The sequence below is a fragment of the Podarcis melisellensis genome (genome assembly GCF_964234715.1).
Source record: "Podarcis melisellensis genome assembly, chromosome: 15".
Taxonomy (NCBI): domain Eukaryota; kingdom Metazoa; phylum Chordata; class Lepidosauria; order Squamata; family Lacertidae; genus Podarcis; species Podarcis melisellensis.
Window position 1 is genome coordinate 1,058,076 of NC_138532.1, and position 19,119 is coordinate 1,077,194.

General features: G+C 47.2%; 1 protein-coding gene and 1 long non-coding RNA gene across 9 annotated transcripts in view; one reads left to right on the top strand and one right to left on the bottom strand.

Moving 5' to 3' along the window:
• Positions 1-19,119, bottom strand: part of LOC309358284 — a 439,047-nt gene that overhangs the window by 241,026 nt on the left and 178,902 nt on the right. The gene's annotated exons all lie outside the window — the stretch shown is intronic.
• Positions 1-19,119, top strand: part of FGFR1 (fibroblast growth factor receptor 1) — a 112,658-nt gene that overhangs the window by 69,414 nt on the left and 24,125 nt on the right. For 5 of the 8 annotated variants that reach the window (XM_081890898.1, XM_081890897.1, XM_081890900.1 and 2 more), the window contains 3 exons: positions 4,505-4,628; positions 14,962-15,152; positions 17,287-17,437. In XM_081890898.1, the coding sequence (XP_081747024.1) occupies positions 4,505-4,628; positions 14,962-15,152; positions 17,287-17,437 (466 nt within the window). Of the gene's footprint in view, positions 1-4,504; positions 4,629-14,961; positions 15,153-17,286; positions 17,438-18,515; positions 18,661-19,119 lie in introns of all 8 variants that reach the window. The other 3 variants (XM_081890899.1, XM_081890901.1, XM_081890904.1) reach the window with 1 other exon arrangement.

Genomic DNA, 19,119 nt, shown 5'->3' on the forward strand with positions numbered 1-19,119 from the left:
AAAGTTCTTCCTGATGCTGAGCCTGAATCTCCTTTCTTGCAACTTGAAGCCATTGGCTTGGGTCCTGGCCTCTGAAGCAGGAGAAAACAAGCTTGCTCCATCTTCCATGGGAGACCTTTGAACATGGTCACCACACGTCCCCCAAGCCTCCTCCCATCCAGGCCAAACACATCCTTCCTCCAGCTGCTTCCCACAAGGCACAGTCTCCAGACATGCAACCATCCTGGCTGCCCTCCTCCACACAAGTTCCAGTGCACCAGCAGCCTTCATTTACCTTAATTTATTGGAAAATAGCAGACAGTGTTACAATGGCACTAACTGTTCTCTAAAGCAGGAGGAGGCACTGCAGTTCCCAAGACTGCAGAATGGCAGGCTTTTTTGAGGGGGGGGCTCCCAATTGCAGCCAGTTGTCTACAGATATGATCTGACTCCCTTCTCCCACTAGCCCCACCTGGCATGGCCCAATGGTCATGGATGATGGGAGCTATAGTCCCATAACATTGGAGGGAATGACATTGGCTACCCCTGGGTTAGAGTGTTGGGCTTGGGAGACCCGGGTTCAAATCAGAAAACTCACTGGGTGGCCTTGGGCCATTCACTATCTCTCAACAGGGTTCTTGTGAGGATCAAATGGAGAAAGGGCAAACCATATATGTCTCCTTGAGCTGCTTACAGGATATAACAGGATATTAGCATACTAGTAGCGATGACGATGGGACACAGGTGGCGCTGTGGGTTAAAGCCTCAGCGCCTAGGACTTGCCGATCGAAAGGTCGGCGGTTCGAATCCCTGCTGCGGGGTGCGCTCCTGCTGCTCGGTCCCAGCGCCTGCCAACCTAGCAGTTCGAAAGCACCTCCGGGTGCAAGTAGATAAATAGGGACCGCTTACCAGCGGGAAGGTAAACGGCGTTTCCGTGTGCAGCTCTGGCTCGCCAGAGCAGCGATGTCACACTGGCCATGTGACCCGGAAGTGTCTTCGGACAGCGCTGGCCCCTGGCCTCTTGAGTGAGATGGGCGCACAACCCCAGAGTCTGTCAAGACTGGCCCGTACGGGCAGGGGTACCTTTACCTTTACCTTTACCTAGCGATGACGATATCTTGGCATTATATAAAATACAAAGCAGGAGTGTCCTCGGGGAGATGCATGCTCCCCCGGGGCCCAGGTGCCTTTCTTAAGCAGCCCCCAATGAGGGAGGTGCCAACCCACCACCACCAAGCAGACGCCACAGGTGTGGGATGTCATGGTGCACGTGTAGAGGCAAGACCAGCTGCCTTCAGGTGCCTCACCTGCAGTAAAGTCTGTCTCTACAGCCACAGCAGGTGCTGTAAGTCTCTGACAGTTTGACTTGACTTCTGAAGGCACTCTCTTGCATCGTCTGCCAAGACACATGGAAGCCAACAACAACAATTAGCTCACCTGACTGAAAAGCAGGTGATTGATCAAGACAAAAAGCTTCAAAATTGGTTGATGGTCCTTTTTTCCCTCCTTCCTGGAGCTTCTTATGCCACATCACAGATTACGTCCCCAAATTACGTGCCTGTTGCAGCTGGGAAAATATCTTCAGCATGTCTTGCAAATAGGGCCTGCCTCCAGCTAGATGTGGTCTCATCATCTCTGAACCTCTCCAAAGCCAGGCGGAGGCGTTTGGCTGAAAGTGTGACAATGCAGAAGTCATTCTGGCGCTTGCTGCCGGGCGCTGCTGCCTCCAGTTAGAACAACTTGTTTCCATCTGGAGTGACTCACAAGCAGAGCGTGGCCTCTGCACCTACCACTGTTGGCAGAGCCAGGGACCCTCAGCTACAAATAAAACTCCTTTAGCAGCAGCCACTGATGCAGACAAGAACCATCCTGTTCTACTTTCCCCCTTTTTAATCTTCACGTCTGGTCAAAGAGCTGTGCCTGAAGAATCAGTAGTGGCTTTAATGAATCAGATGGTCCCTGTCATTTTTCTCCTGGGCTGAACCTGATCAAGCAACAGCTCCCGGGCACTTCCTGAAAGTAATGGCTTTTTTCCAGAAATAGTCATTGCTTAGTTTTAATCTGCCTGCCCATGTTGCGGCTTTGCCTTTGTTCTCTGTGCTGCCTTTGCCAGCCAACGTTGGTAGCAGCTGAAAGGGGAGGTGTGATGCAGAGACGTTGGCTACCTGGCCGGGACTCTGGCTTCATATTCCTAGCACATTCCAGCGTGGAGGACCAGGTGCCAAAGACTGGCCAGAAGCGTTTTGAGTTGAACCTTGGATTGGGGACCTTTTTCATCCCAAGGGCAGCCTTCCGAGGGCCAAATGCCAGTGGTAGGTGGGGCCAGAGGCAAAAGTGGGTGGAGCAAAGCATATACATTTACACAGAGACACAAGGAAGAGGCATTATGCAGTCCAGGGACACATTCCAACCAGGAAAAGCACGGGGGGGGGGGGAGGCAGGATCAGCATTGTGCTTCCCACAATGGCAGCCAGATGCACCACACATCCCATAAGCAGGTTGGAGGCCAGGTTCTCTTTTCTGTGATTTGTCTCTGCTCCCTCAGCAGAGGTAGGCTGCCCAAAGACCCGGAGAAAGACAAGTGTCCATCACTGGATATTTAGCCAGGTTTGCTGCAGGTTCAGAGGCTGTCTGAAGTGGTGGAGTTCTAAAGTTACAGAAAGCATGAAAACCTATGACATCCATGCAGTGCTTTGGGGGGGGGGAATACCTAAAAGACAACTTGTAATATAGCGGAACCTCGGCTGACAAACATAATCCATTCTGGAAGACTGTTCGATTTCCAAAACGTTCAACAACCAAGGCACAATTGCCAGTTGGCAATTACAATGGAGAAACGCACCTCAGAAGCCATTCAACTTCCAAGGCACATTTGAAAACGGAAGCATTCACTTCCAGGTTTTCAGCGTTCGGGTTCTGACTCATTCGGGTTCTGAGATGCTCGGAAACCGAGGTTCCACTGTATATTCAACCTGTGCCATGCAATCCTTTGTATGTTTATTCAATATTAAGTCCCACTGTGTTTAGTGATTTTGATGTTGGACAACAACACTGAAAAGTTGAGAGTGGACTTTGTTTTTTTACTGAGCACTTAGGAAAAATACGAACCGTATGCTTTTCTTCACTATCTTGCATGTAAAATTTAAATAGCAAATACACACATACACCATTTAAAAAAGGAAAACAAATCACTCTGCTTCCCACAGCTCGCACCCCCAGTGCTACAGGCCTAAAATAACTCCTTAGGAGTCAGTCCCCTGTGAGGTGAACCTGGGAGTAAGCTCAGCTGAAAATAATAGAACTGAAGCATCTAGAACATGCAGGCATTGAGCCAGACTTAGATTGGCGGAAGCCTTGCAGTTTTGCAGATTTGGATGGAAGTGGCTCTTTATAGTACAAAGATGTGCCACTATGGTAAAAGGAGCCAATGTTTGATGCCTTCAAGCACCAAAGTCCCCTTAGCAGCCCTTTTAGAGTTTCTTAGATATCTTCACAACAGCCATGTGAGGTAGACTAAGCTGAGACTTGCTGACTGGACCATGGGAGGAAGTGGGCAAAAACATAAGGTTTACTGTTTTAATGTTTGTTTTTAGGATATTTTTTCCAGCTTAGCTCATGGTGTCTTTAATTGTTTTGACCTATTGATCTGTTTTTAAATTTTTGCTGTTTACCGGCTGTTTCATAAGCCATCTTATGAGGGTTTGCAAGGCATAGCATATAAAGTGGGGTTGTCTAAATGTCAAATTCTGTGCCGAATTTTGTGCTTGTGCAAGTGAGTTCACCTATGGCACACATTATATACACCAGGGATGTCCCAACAGGTCATTTGTGATCTACTGGTAGATCCCCGTGAGGTTATGGTAGATCACGGTCAATCTCTGGCTTCCTTTCCTTAGCGTCGCTAAAACTGACTCCTGCCATGGCCCCTTGCCCCACCCTTCATTGTTGTGAAGAGAAGACAGAGCTTTCTCTTTGCTGCTGCTTTGATCCATAGCGATCTTTTTGTGAGTGACTTTCCCCCTTTATCCCTTGCCTTTAACCCCTGCCCAAAAAAAACAGAACTCCCCCCCCAACGGGGCTTTCCTCCTCCCTAAAAAAGCTCTACAACTTTGAGCTGAACTAGATCGCTGCCAGTTTTTAATTCTGAAAGTAGATCGCAGTCTCTTGAGAGTTGGCCACCCCTGAATACACCACCCTGGCTAGGCTTGGGCACAGTGAAATCTGGGAGAGCAGCTGGAGGAATTCCAAGACCGGTTCTTGTACTAGCCAACGAAACTTGTCCCACTTGTCCATCATCCCAGTTTCCAGATGTAGCCGGCAGCAATTACTCTCTATAGCGGGGGGGGGGGCATGACCTCAAACAGCAATTATGTGCAGCCTAGAACATGCAGCACAGGAGCAGGTAAGACCTTTGGGCCTGCTCCTGAGATGAAAAAGCCCAAGGGGACAGAGCCATTGCTCCCTCCGCCTCAGCCATCAATCAGCAGGTAGCCTTCCTGATCAGCCTGTGTCTGTTTCCTCACAGGTCCGTCATGCCACCTGGAGCATCATCATGGACTCGGTTGTGCCATCAGATAAAGGCAACTACACCTGCATTGTGGAGAACAAGTACGGAACCCTAAACCATACCTACCAGCTTGACGTTGTTGGTAAGGAGACTTGGACAAAGGAAGGGAAATGGGAGGCTGGAAGGAGTGTGGAATCCAAGGGGTTAGTTATAAATTGCTTTCCTAGAGAGTTTATCTGTTCAGAAGTCAGAGTGCAGTAACACAGTAATGATGTCAGAGCCTCAATGGAGACAAATTTGGAGGGTGGGAAAAATGTCTCTTTACAAAGAGGCATTACAAGGAAGCAACATTTGATGCCTGTAATGCAAGCACAAAGTCCTTCTTGCAGCCATTTTATCTCTCCTCTGGAGCTTCGCATAAGCCATATGAAGTAGTTTTGGTTAAGTTTGGGTGACTGGCCCAAGGCAGGAAGCGAGCAAAACCACGATGAGTTACATGAGTTTAAAATGTGAAACTGGACGTGTTCAGGGTACTTTTTTCTAATCAAGGTTGGCTTTTGGTTTGCTGTAGAAAATCAGGAGTGGAATATAGTCATCCAAGCCTGCTTTATTTCCGGTGTCTCATCACTTCTTTGCCTGTGCTATGTTACAAATTATGCGGCTACAGATGTTATTTTTAATACATATCAGGTTGCCGGGATGTTTTGATGCCTTTGTTTTTTTACAGCATGGAGAGTTGGAATGGTGAGGTGGAGAGAAACGTTCCTTGTGTGCTTCACCATTGGGGTGGGGGTTGTGTTATCCAGTCTCTCGGTGTACAGCTTTCCCCCCAGGAAAATGCAGCAGCAGGACCAAGGGGGCAGGGTTGAGTTGCTTCCACTTCCTTTGCTCCTTGGTACACGCAAAGATTGTGTAGGCAGGAATTCTCTGCAAGTAGCCGGATGTATGTGGCTCAGTGTCAGGAGGGGATAGGAGACAGTGGTTGGGTGAATTTTGTTTTTTGGCTCTGAATTGTCTCTTTGTTCAGACTGGCTGCCCTGAGGTGTGCACCGAGTGGGCTCAAGCAGCTGGCTGTGCAGCCCAAGCATGAAGCTGTACTTCATTTTTCACTTATGATAATTTTAGAGGCCAGACAGAAACTCTCTCTCCTCCTTGCCACCCTCCCCAATTAATCTCCTTATTAGCCTTAATTCCCAACCCAGGCAGGCTGATCTCTGCCGTTCCACTTGTGGAGTTGCTCTAAATGCCACTAAATGAACCATTAAAAATGCAATTTAATTTGATTACACTGAGCAAACTGAAGGGAATAGTCTGCAAGGGGGAACAAAGGGGGTTGTGAATGCTCACTCCCCACACTGGCAGGCCCTTTGTTAATCAGCTATGCCCTCATTAGGTTTGTCTGACCTTTGACCTTTAATGAATAGCTAGCCACCCCCAAACCCAAACCCCAGTTTCATGACAAGAACTTCACCTGCCCACTTCACCTTTGCTGCCTTTGACGGATGTTGCTTCATGGTGCTCTCAAGTGCAATTGGGGGCCCATTGGCCAGAAGAGGTGGCCTGGGATGTGTGACTACAGGAAGGGCCACCAAGGACTCTGGCCCCTGAACCAGAAACAAGCTTACTTGTTTCATTCATTCATTCATTTGCTGTATCTTTATAGTCATATAGCCTAAATTCTCTGGGCTGCTCTCAAAAAATGATGGCTTTCAGCTGAGCCATCCAGGGATAAGCTGCTTGGGCAGTCATGCTGTTCCTGCGGGGGTGTCTTTAGGGTTGGGCTCTGGGGCAGACGCCCAGGGCTGCGCTCAGCAGAATGAGCTTCCACAGACAGACGTCCATCTCACTGGGCGGAAGTGGCTCTCCGGGATTTCAGGCAGGATTCTCTCCCAGCCCCAACCTGGAGATGCTGGGAACTAAACCTGGGAACTTCTATTTATTTCTTACCCTTAACCGCCCCACAGAGATTGTTGCTTTAACAACCCCCTCCTCTGCCACCTGGTTGTTTGCTGCTTACGAATCCCACCATCGCGGCCTCCTTCCTTCTCTATACCCCAACTCAATTCCAAGTGTCAGAGCTGCCTTTTTAGGGTATTGTAAGACAGCCTCCAAAGAAACAATGGAAATCCCCAGAGCACTGTGGCGCTTTTTCGTTCTTTTATTTGCCTGCATCTGACCTGGATTTTTTCTGGGTCAAACCTTCTGAAGTGCCCTTCCCAAGGTGTAACCTGGGTCAGCTGAGCCCAGATGGCAGAGGGTTCTTCACCGGAAAGGGAGACCATGGTGCCTGTGGACTGCCCAGGGTTGCCTCTGTCACCCCTAGCCCCATGCACACCACCAGGGAGACAAAAGGACAAAAGCTTTTATGAAATTGTGTATACTGTACAGAAAGTTTCCAAAACAAAACACACCCAGTTAAAAACATAAGACCAGATAAGACAGTGTAAGTTCTGATAAGACACACAAAGACAAGGAAGTAGTATTGTCAAAACTGTTCCTAAAACTGGATAAACGGGCTGAGTTCCTGTATAATATGATTATTGAGTCTGAGCTTGGGGCTCTCAACTATGTTAGTGGTTTAAGAATGTGAAACCAAGGGACTTTTAAAGTTCTTCCTAATCTTCTTAGCAGGGGACATAAGGTTGTGATCTAAAGCAGCAGCAACCCTTTCTCCAATATTTGATCTCCCTTCTTTTCCCAAGCTGAACAGCAAAATACTCACCAACCGTTCGCCCACATCTTTTTTAAAAAAAACAACACATTATTAATATTATTATTATTGGAATTCTCAATACAAGGAAAGAAGACCTAGACGGCAATAGGCCACCAAAAATTAGCAAACAAGTACAGCTAAACAATGTACAGCATATATAGAGAATGTAACAAAATAAATATTAAATAAAAGAATAAGGAGCTTGCATATATTTGTAATTATATCTATGCCAAACAAATCATTGCTATGTCACAATGTATTTTTTGTGCGTAGATCTTTTGAAACGTACGTTTGTGTGGCAAGTTTGCTGCAAGTTTGATCTTCTAATTATGTGATTTCATTTACAGTATTTTTAACTTGTCCATCTGTTTCTTAATTGTTAATGTTTTACTTGATGTCTGTTTCCTGCGTACAGTTAATGTAATGTTTTGCATTTTGGAAAATGGATTGAATAAGATGGTTAAAGGGAAAAGGTGTGATCTTAGCCCCTTTGGCACAGGCCTCTTAAGTGCAGAAGAGGCAGACTCTGGCTCTGATCCTCTCTCCAGGGCTGTGGGCTGAGGGCATGGCAAGGTCTGTTTCCTTTCTGGGTCAGGAAACCCTATAAAGCACCGCAGAAAAGATGCTCCTTAAATCCAGGCAAGAACAGCCTTTGGCAGAGAGAGGGCTGGTCCTGTGATGTTTACTTCAGGAAGTGGAATATGGTTTTAGGATATAGGAGGGATTAGAGGAGGAAGCAGGGCCCTTTGTGTTTTTAATAAGTGACTGACTAAGATGAAGTAGAAGAAAATCTTGGCTCCAGCCTCTTGCAAGGTCGAGGGGGAAATAACTTCTTAATCCCTGCTTTGTCACATCACAAGTGAAGATGCGAGGTTCACAGGCGGGGCGGGGGCTTTCAGTTCCAGGTCTGCCAGCCTAATTCTCTTTGTTTCTGGGAAGTTTGGGTCCAACTTCTGATCTGCACCTGACTAGTTGTTCATGCTCACTTGATTGCTTCACAGCTTTCTTGAAGCAGGCAGGGCCAAACACTTTTTACAGAGCAGTCCCTGTGAATGGAAGCTATTGCCCCCCCCCATGGGAAGGCAGCATCCCCGCGGGACCGGGGAGCGAGGCCAGGCTGCCCCACTGCAAGGGGGGTCTGGATTGTCCACCAGGCTATTCAACATCACCTTGTGTGAAGCCTCTTGCAGCAGATTCCAGGAGATCTGGAGAGAAGCGTCCTTGGTAGGCAGGTGACTCCCAACTCCATCTCGCTGCTCCATCTCCGCCCCTCCCCCCATGTACCAGAGATACTTTTATTTAAAAATACATAAAAAATTAATCACAAACACTGATGTGATAGGACAGAACTTATAAACTCGGTGTTGTTCTAAAATGCATCATTATCCCATGCTATAATAACCCCAAAGCAAGGAGTCAGTAGTAGTAGTAGTAATATTATTATTATTATTATTATTATTATTATTATTATTATTATTAATTTTTTATTTATACACTGCCCATCTGGCTGGGCTTCCCCAGCCACTCTGGGCGGCTTCCAAAAAAATATTAAAATACTGTGATACATCAAGCATTAAAAGCTTCCCTAAACAGGGCTACCTTCAGATGTCTTCTAAAAGTCTGGTAGTTGTTGTTCTCTTTGACATCTGGTGGGAGGGCGTTCCACAGGGAGGGCACCACTACCGAGAAGGCCCTCTGCCTGGTTCCCTGTAACTTGGCTTCTCACAGTGAGGGAACCGCCAGAAGGCCCTCGGTGCTGGACCTCAGTGTCCAGGTAGAACGATGGGGGTGGAGACGCTCCTTCAGATATACTGGACCAAGGCCGTTTAGGGCTTTAAAGGTCAGCACCAACACTCTGAATTGTGCTCGGAAACGTACTGGGAGCCAATGTAGGTCTTATATGGTCTTGGTGGCCGCTCCCAGTCACCAGTCAAGCTGCCGCCGCATTCTGGATTAGTTGCACTTTCCGGGTCACTTCAAAGGGAGCATCACGTAGAGTGCATTGCAGTAGTTCAGAGCATGCACCACTCTGGCGAGGCAGTCCGCAGGCAGATAGGGTCTCAGCCTACGTACTAGTATCAACCAGCAAATAAATACATTCACCCCTTGGCTTCCAGTAGAGCTGTGTGGCACAGGAAGAGGCTCAGAGGGTCATGGGGGGGGGAGAGAGAGAGAGGGAGGGAGGGAGGGAGAGAGAGAGAGAGAGAGAGAGAGAGAGAGAGAGAGAGAGAGAGAGAGAGAGAGAGAAAGCTCCAGGATCATGCTGAATGTTTAGGGCACATCCGTGAGGAGTTGCAGGTGCAGGCTCAGATGTCCATTTCAGCAATGTGGTATGAATTCACATATCTAGTACAAGCTGCATAACACACCAGAGGGGTAATTAAAATACGTAAGGAGAATCATAAAGATGCCACGAAAGAGATGCCTTGAGCAAATGTTCCAGTTTATGTGAAAGAGGACTTTTTAAAACCCTTGTTGTTGTAATTGGGTCTGGAGAGAAATGACAGTAGGTAAAACGACAATGCAGTGTAAACATTAGTGTGCTCTTAACAAAATACAGTGGTACCTCGGGTTAAGTACTTAATTCGTTCTGGAGGTCCGTTCTTAACCTGAAGCTGTTCTTAACCTGAAGCACCACTTCAGCTAATGGGGCCTCCTGCTGCCGCCGCGTCACCAGAGCACAATTTCTGTTCTCATCCTGAAGCAAAGTTCTTAACTCATCAAGCAGGTCACACGCTGGATCTGATCTTTGGGGCTGGCATAGATGTGATCATGTTCCCTGCTGTGGAAGTGCCATGGTCTGATCACTACGCTCTGAAAGCCAAGATAGACTTCCCGCTCCTCCCCAGCTCGGGTGGCTAACCTATTTGGGCTCGTCCGCGAAAACTGATGGATCCTGATAGATTCCGACAAGCCTTGCGGAACCCTGCTCCTCCTGGCGACTCATTAGATGACCTTGTTGAGGACTGGAATAACCGGCTCTTGGCAGCCATTGATGAGATCGCGCCTAAGCGCCCTCTGCGACCCCATCGAAACCGGGCCCCTTGGTTTACTGAGGAGCTCCGGAAAATGAAGCGGGATCTCAGACGGCTAGAGCGAGTATGGCGACGGACTCGTGACGGAGCCTCAAGAACATCTTATAGGACGCTTATGAAAGCCTATGAGATGGCTATGAAAGCTGCTAAGAAATCTTACTTTGCAGCTTCCATTGCATCCGCTAGCTCTCACCCGGCACAACTTTTTAAAATAATTAGGTCAATAACGTCCTTAGGAGGACAACCAAATTTAAGCACAAATTTGACCCACAGCTGTGAGGCATTCGCGAGTTTTTTTGCGGAGAAAGTCCTGTTGCTCCGCCGTGACCTCCCTGCCAATTTAGATACAGTGACTGAACTGGAGGCCTCTCGACTGACTTCAGGTCCAGTGTTGGACCATTTCGATCGGATACTCCCTACTGATGTGGATAGATTCCTCCAAGTTGGTAGGCCCACCACCTGCCTCCTTGATCCGTGCCCGTCTTGGCTGATTAGGGAGTGTCCAGATGTTGCGCGGACCCCCCTGGTTGAAATTATCAATTTGTCCCTTGACACGGGGACATTCCCAGGGGAACTGAAGGAAGCAGTGGTGTGTCCACTCTTAAAAAAAACTTCATTAGATCCCTTAGACCTATCCAATTACCGCCCAGTTTCAAATCTTCCATACCTGGGTAAGGTAATTGAGAGAGCGGTTGCTGAACAGCTTGGTAGGTTTCTGGAGGAAACATCGGCATTAGATCCATTTCAGTCCGGTTTCCGTCCTGGTTTTGGGACGGAGACGGCTCTGGTTGCCCTAACAGATGATCTCCGTAGACAACTGGATCAAGGCGGGTCAGGACTGCTGATCCTTTTAGATTTGTCAGCAGCCTTTGACATGGTCGATCATGATCTTCTGGACCACCGCCTTGCAGACTTGGGGATACAGGGCATAGCCCGTAACTGGTTGTGCTCTTTTATCTCTGGTCGGGGACAGAGGGTGGCACTAGGGAGGGAAATGTCGTCGCGTCACTCCTTGGTGTGTGAAGTGCCGCAGGGCGCAATTCTCTCCCCGATGCTTTTTAACATCTTTATGCGCCCCCTTGCCCAGATTATCCGGAGCTTTGGGCTGGGCTGTCACCAATATGCTGATGACACTCAGCTCTATCTGCTGATGGATGGCCACCTGACTCGGCCCCGAACACACTGACCAGATGCTTGGAAGCTGTGGCTGGATGGTTTCGTGGGAGCCGATTGAAACTAAATCCTTCGAAGACAGAGGTGCTATGGCTAGGTTGGGATGGCATGGGGATGAGGGACCAACTCCCTTCTCTTGCGGGGGCCCAATTAGTGCCATTGCCTTCCGTTAAGAGTTTGGGTGTAATCCTTGACGCCTCCCTTTCCATGGAGGCGCAAGTTACAGCAACAGCCAAGGCGACATTTTTCCACCTTCGCCGGATCAAGCAGTTGGTCCCTTACCTTTCCCGCCCCGACCTGGCCACAGTGATCCATGCGACGGTCATCTCCAGGCTTGACTACTGTAATTCGCTCTATGCGGGGCTGCCCTTGAAGCTGTCCCAGAAACTCCAGCGGGTACAGAATGCTGCAGCGAGGCTCCTCACGGGGTCTCTGCCATGGGAGCATATTCACCCAGTGCTTTTCAAGCTGCACTGGCTCCCGGTGGAGTACAGGGTCAGGTTTAAGGTGCTGCTTTTGACCTTTAAAGCCCTTCACGGCCTAGGACCCTTGTACCTACGGGACCGCCTCTCCCGGTCTGCCCCACGGAGAGCCTCAAGGTCCATAAATAACAACACCCTAGTGGTCCCGGGCCCTAAGGAAGTTAGATTGGCTTCAACCAGAGCCAGGGCCTTTTCAACTCTGGCCCCGGCCTGGTGGAACGCTCTGCCTCATGAGACCAGGGCCCTGCAGGATCTGATTTCTTTCCGCAGGGCCTGTAAGACAGAGTTGTTCCGCCTGGCCTTTGGCTTGGAGCCAATTTGATTCCCTCCCTCCCTCTCTCTCTCTCTCTCTTTTTTCTCTTTCTTTCTTTTCCTTCTCCTCCTGCGATGAGGCTACATTTTAATATTCCATTATTTTAATGTTGTATTTTATTTTTGTTTTTAAGTTGTAATCATTCATCTTGTTTTTATTATTGCTTGTAAGCCGCTCTGAGCCCGGCCTTGGCTGGGGAGGGCGGGGTATAAATAAAATTATTATTATTATTATTATTATTATTATTATTATTATTATTATTATTAACCCGAGGTACTATTTCTGGGTTAGCAGAGTCTGTAACCTGAAGTGTATGTAACCCGAGGTACCACTGTATAATGGTATCATGCTCCTACTTTGGTGCTAAAGCAGAAGCACAAGAAAATAAAAACTGCGTGTAAGACAACTTGTGCTGACAGTGCTCATGCAGAAGGCCTGAGACCAGTGTGGGGTTGAGAAGAGATGTTCAGTGATTTGTGGAGATTGGAGGGACATTTGCAATGGAGCCTAAGTGGCTGGGCAGATGCAGGCCTTCCAGAGCACAATATACCATATTTTTCGCTCTATAAGACGCACCAGACCACAAGACGCACCTAGTTTTTGGAGGAGGAGAACAGGAAAAAAATATTCTGAATCTCAGAAGCCAGAAGAGCAAGAGGGATTGCTACGCAGTGAAATCAGCAATCCCTCTTGTTGTTCTGGCTTCTGGGATAGCTGCGCAGCCTGCATTCACTCCATAAGACGCACACACATTTCCCCTTACTTTTTAGGAGAGAAAAGTGAGTCTTATAGAGCAAAAAATACGGTATATTCTTTCCCTCCAGTATTTCAAGATTTGCTACTTTACTGCTCCACTAACACTAAAAAACTTGGCTTAGATGGCAGATGTAAACAGGTTCTTCTTCACAGGTACTAGAACACACACCCTCTCTTTAGGTAAAATTGTTAAAAACATGAAATTCAGTATTTTCTGCCTGTCTGCTTGCCTTTCTTCCCGGCAGATAAGACTGAATATTCCAGCAAGCTATAGTCTCCACTGCCCCCTTTTCCGTTATGGTGGAAGGCCAGATTGCTTACACCAACACACAGAGTCTTCATCAGTTGCATGTATCAGCCTGGGTTTCTGGCTCTTCTACCCAGCACCATGGGCAAGTCTGTGCAGGACATAAAAAGCTTCCAAAAACAAATACCATGTGCCCACACGATGCTCACTAACAGGAAGTCTGCACTGCAGCATATTTGGTACATGGAAACATTCAGGCACAAACCGTTGGTGCCATGCTCAAACTTCCTTGTGTGTGCCGATGCTCTAGAGATGCAGCAGGCCAGAGTCATAGACATCTATACTGCTCTAGGCAACTCACTTTCACAGGGTTATCATTACATCAGCATGTGATTTCTCTGTTTTCAGTTCAAAGTACCTTGTGTGTGGATTGGTTTTTTTGAATGGAATCAGTAGCTTTGAAAATGAGCCTGAAGGACTGCAGCACAGGCCAGATAGCAATGGTCACTGCATCCACAGCTACAAGAGCATGGCTGCAAGGGAGCCAGTACTTTCTCCCATCGTCTCTTTGTTCCACAGAAGAGCTCTTGCAAGGCCTTCCTCCTAAGGTCACTTCTCACGCAGCACACAAACACCAGCATCACACCCTTGGGTTCCCAGTGATGTCACCCCAGCTGCCATGATAGGGTTATAGCACTCAATTCTGCTCAGAAACAGGTTCCCACCGTACCCTGCTATGGCCTAAAGCTGTCCCTCAGGACTGTTGCTCCCACATCACAGCGGGAGGTTGTCACGCTGCTCACAGTTGTCCACGAGTCTGTGCAAATGTTCTACGCCTCCACAGAGGAGAGATGTGCTGTTCCATCACACCCTCCAACCACACAGGCATGATCGTTCAGCAAGGCTATTCCAGCTCTTGAGTGTTTTGTGGCCATTGGAGTGACATTTGTCCAGTCTGCTCCATCTGAATCAGAAGAGGTGCTTGAGATGTTAGCCCAGGGCTTGGAGGCGCTGATGGGCTGGATGCAGGCTGGTAAACTGAGGCTGGTGTTTACACAGGGCTGACTGGTCTCAGCCAGAAGCTGGGCATTTCCATGGTGTGGAACACTCTTCCAGCAAGGATCCAGCAGGCACCCTTGCTTTTCACTTCCAAGAGTCTCACCAAGACCTTTCTGTTCCAAGCCTTGGCAGCTGTTCAGTTTTTACTTAATGATTATCTGTATTTTGATATTTTTAAATATTTTTTTAAATTGTGTTTTATGTTTTAACACCACCCCAATATTTTATGATACGACTGTATAGAAATGCTTTTATGAGTAACTGAGGGTTGTTGGAGTTCAAACATATTAGACTGGGGTGTTTGGAAGGAAGTAAGCACCATCTGAGGAGGGGCGGGTGGTGAGCAGGGAATGGGCCTTCCCTCTATTGGCCCCCTGCTTGCTTGCGCCTCCCTAGCGAGGCTCACAGGGCGCCAATTTTCTAATGTTTCCAGTGCCAGACAAACACCTTTTTGCTGTCCTGGGCTTCTTAAGGTTTGAGTTTCATTGTAAACTGCTATTTCAGTTGCTGGTTTTACAGACTGTTTTTTGTGTTAGTTATCATTGATGTTCTTGTTGCTTTACTTAAAAAAAAAACCGCCTGGAAACCGTCTGGTTGGAAGACAGTATATAAATGTTTTAAATAAATAGGCAAGTGGGTCTTCATCTCTCTCCTTTTCCAGTTTGCCTGAAACCATTCTCTTCTGTGTCTTTTCCAGAGAGGTCACCTCACCGGCCTATCTTACAAGCTGGGCTCCCGGCTAACAAGACCGTCTCCCTGGGTAGCAACGTTGAATTTGTTTGCAAAGTCTACAGTGACCCTCAGCCCCACATCCAGTGGTTGAAGCACATTGAGGTCAATGGGAGCAAGATTGGGCCAAATAACTTGCCTTATGTGCAGGTCTTGAAGGTAAAAGAAAACCCCACTATCTCAAGTGATGGGTGACATTTTTGTTAACATGGGGCTTGTTTCCACTGCCTTGGGAGAGAGACCGTTCTAAATTGATGCTGCAGGATAATCTATTTCCAATTGGTTGATCAGCCAGACTAAGTCAAGCCAGCTTAGTCTGGGTCCAAGTTCCCCATTGTGAGATTTCTACAGCAAAGCATGCAAAAGAAAAACAGCTGTGGGAGGGTACTGAATTTGGCCATTCCCAACCAAAGGAGTACAGCTGGGATGCCATAGCACAGCACAGCACCAGCTGACCTCATTCAGACACAACGCCTAAGCATGCTTTAGCCCCAAGTGAAGAGGCCTAGCCTCCCTCCTGCAGTTCCCTCTTCCCCAACCATGTGGCCAGGAAGATTAACTTGAAAGCTTCTGCTCCAGGTTGTTGTTTCGCCTGAACCAGGATTTATGGTTTAGCTCTCACTGTGGTTTTAAAACAATACAACTTCAAATTTTGAGTTATGAAGCTATAATAGAGTTAAAACACTATCCCTGCTTCAGATGGAACAGGAAGCTGGCATTGACTAAAAGTGGGAGCAAAAGTCCTTCCTGAAGTTTTACAATCCCCCATAGGGAGGAGGATGTGAGTCTTATGTGGCGCTGTTTACTGTTACATGAAGTTACCATAAGGCTAGGGAAGAACTGGTGGCACACCAGTAACTTCTCCAAATATAAACAGAGCAGATATGGTTCTGCTGGTGCTGTGGAGGATGGGTTCAGAATTTAATCCATAGCCTTCAGCGAGTTGTTGTTTTTTTAATTGCATACCGCCCTACACCCCCAGGTCTCAGGGCAGTTCACAGGATAAAATCACAATATAAAATCACAAAATACAAAATCAAAATAAAAACAAGGACAACCCAATAACACATTTTAAAAGGGCGTTGAATGTCAGTCAGCCAAAGGCCTGGTTAAATAGGAGTGTTTTTGCCTGGCACCTGAAGGTGTACAATGAAGGCACCAGGCGAACTTCCCTGGGGAGAGCATCCCACAATATCTTGCCACAACTCACATTTGCCTCATGTGCTTGCTCTGCTATTTATAGCTGTGCAAAAGCTCAAATCCCATGCCTTGGGCTTCTGACAGTGAGCAGAATCCAACCTGGTTGTGATGCTAAAACCTGATCATCAAGAGACATCTGTGCCTTTTAAACACTTTACAGTAGATTTATTGAAGGAATGCTAAGCACCTTAAAGAGGAGAATTGGGTAGAAAAGTGGGGGTTAGTGCATTGCTTTTGAAACCAATTTATGCCAGCAAACAGGACCAAAATGTGAGTGTTAAGACAGAGATTTTTATGCATGAATAAAACCTCATTTAAGCTACTTTGAATGCCACCAAAATGATATTATAAAATAGTTTAAAGTACTTTTAATTACAAGCTAGCGGTTAGTATGCCCAACAAAAGAGTATTATGGCTTTCATGTTTGTTTACTTTTTATGATGTATCTAAAACATGTCTTATTCTATGACATACCGTATTTTTCGCTCTATAAGATGCACCAGCCCATAAGACGCACCTAGTTTTTGGAGGAGGAAAACAGGGGAAAAAATATTCTGAATCAGAAGCCAGAACAGCAAGAGGGATTGCTGCGCAGCGAAAGCAGCGATCCCTCTTCCTGTTCTGGCTTCTGGGATAGCTGCGCAGCCTGCATTCGCTTCATAAGACACACACACATTTTCCCTTACTTTTTAGGAGGGAAAAAGTGAGTGTTATAGAGCAAAAAATATGGTAAATGGTATACTGGTTTTTATATATGCTAAAAATTAATAAGTAAAAAGGCTTGGTTTGGAGGGTTTTTTGAACTGTAAAGCAGTTAGCAAGTTCTCCAGGTTCTAGCATCTGATGAACTTGGCCCTGCCATACAGCTGTTAAGTACTGCTGCTCCTTTAGATGTGAGAGGGGTGCAGTTTGTGCCCCCATGAGATATCCTTGCAGCGAGAAGGGGCGGGATGGGCAGAGAGCTTGAGTCCCCCCCCCCACCTCTGGCTTGTGGGCACAGGGAGATGCCCTCTTGATTGTTGCTGTTGATCATGGAGCGACGTGCCCGTCCGTTGGCCATTGAGTGACTCCTGTGTTGTTGGTCTTGTTCTAGAGCTCGGGAATTAATAGCTCCGATGCGGAGGTGCTGACCCTGTATAATGTGACAGAGGCTGAGAGTGGGGAGTATGTTTGTAAGGTTTCCAATTATATTGGTGAGGCTAACCAGTCTGCGTGGCTGACCGTCACCAGACCCATGGCTGAAGGTAAACGGGGAGAACGCCACTTTGGGGCTCTTGCTTGGATGGCCAGTCCTTCGTGGTGGGAAAACCAAACTCTTGTGGCTCTCCTGTTTCTTCTCTGTTTCTGGTGCAGCAAGCCATGGAAAAATCCTCAGAAGGGGCTGGTCAGTTTAGTTTCATGCCCTTCCCCGTTCCTCATTTTAACAGATCATTCCCTTCTTTGAGCTTTCTTAACTTTCTATCTATATTAATTCAGCCAATATAAGAAAACATCCCCCAGATTCTTTTGCTGAAACATCAAGCTCAACTTTATTGCATTGGTTTCTCTGTACCTTTCTTACAAAGGCTGCCGGAGAAATGCTCTGATTGCCTGATAGGTAACCAGCTAATTACATTGATTTTAGTATTGTAAGAATCTAAATATAGGTGTGCTTTTGAGACAGCAGAATCAAAGCCACATAAAAATGCATGTCCATACCATTTAATTGTGCAGTCCTGCCAATTTTAAACTGGCTGTCACCAATTAATTGACCTACCAATTAAAGTCTGGAAACCTGAGTTTTCTGCATATCTGATTTTGGGTTCTTGGAGTACCCTTGCTCTCCCTGGCAAAATAAAAAAGGTAATTTCTTTTTCATGACTGCGTACAGGAGCATGGCCTCTCCCCCTAGTGCTCTGTCACTTCTTGACCCAGACCTTGCTCCCTTTCCTTTTCTTGTCTTCCCATCTTCCTTCCACCATTATTCCTCTTCCCATCCCATGAAACTAAGCTGGTTCTTCCCCCCACCTAAGGTTAGTTTTTCCATGTGGCCCATCACCAGCATGTCAGATGGGCAGGGAAATTCAGTTTGGTGAAGGGTTGTTGTTTTAACATTGCCTCTTTAGGTCAGCCTGGATCGGAGGTTGTCCTAAGGCTCTCTGTTGCAATACGTCTGCAGTGGTGTCTGTGTTCCTTAGGAGGTCTTGGGGGGCATGTTACCCCTTCCCTCTTCCTCCTCCTGCACCTTGGTTCCTAAAGGGGTCGGTCTTATGTTTGCTCGTCCTATTTTCCTTTTTTTTTCTTTCTCTCTCCCCCTTTGCTTCCATTTTTTCCCCTTTCTAGACGGCTGGTGTTAACACAACAGACAAAGAAATGGAAGTCCTTCACTTAAGGAATGTCTCCTTTGAGGATGCTGGGCAGTATACATGTTTGGCGGGTAATTCTATTGGGATCTCCCACCACTCTGCATGGTTGACGGTTCTGGAAGGTATATACTGGTTCTGTTCCTTTCTCTGCCTCCTTGCTGTCCTCTTCTATGCATGGAGATGAGCTCGCTGTGGTCCGCAAGAGCCACCCCCAAGATGGCAGAGTCGTCCCACAAATTGGTTCCTTCCTAGAGGAAGGGTTGCTTAGCAACAATTGAGATATCCCTGGTGTGACAGTCAGTGAGCCATCTGCCCTGTTGTGGTCCCATTTTCCTTCTCTGCGGAATTGGGATGGTCCATCTCCACATCTGGTGGCTCTTGCTGACCAAGGCATGGTGAATTTCCAGTTTGGGCTTAACCAGAAGTGAGGTCCAGGTGTTCTGACAGAGCTGGTTCCATTCTCTTGGGCAAGATCAGTCTTTCCATGCACTTTGCTGCCTTCTCAGCAAGGAGTGCTAAAACAGAACCCCACCTGTGCCCAGTGGACCTATGTGGATGCATTGGGGGAGATCATAGACTAC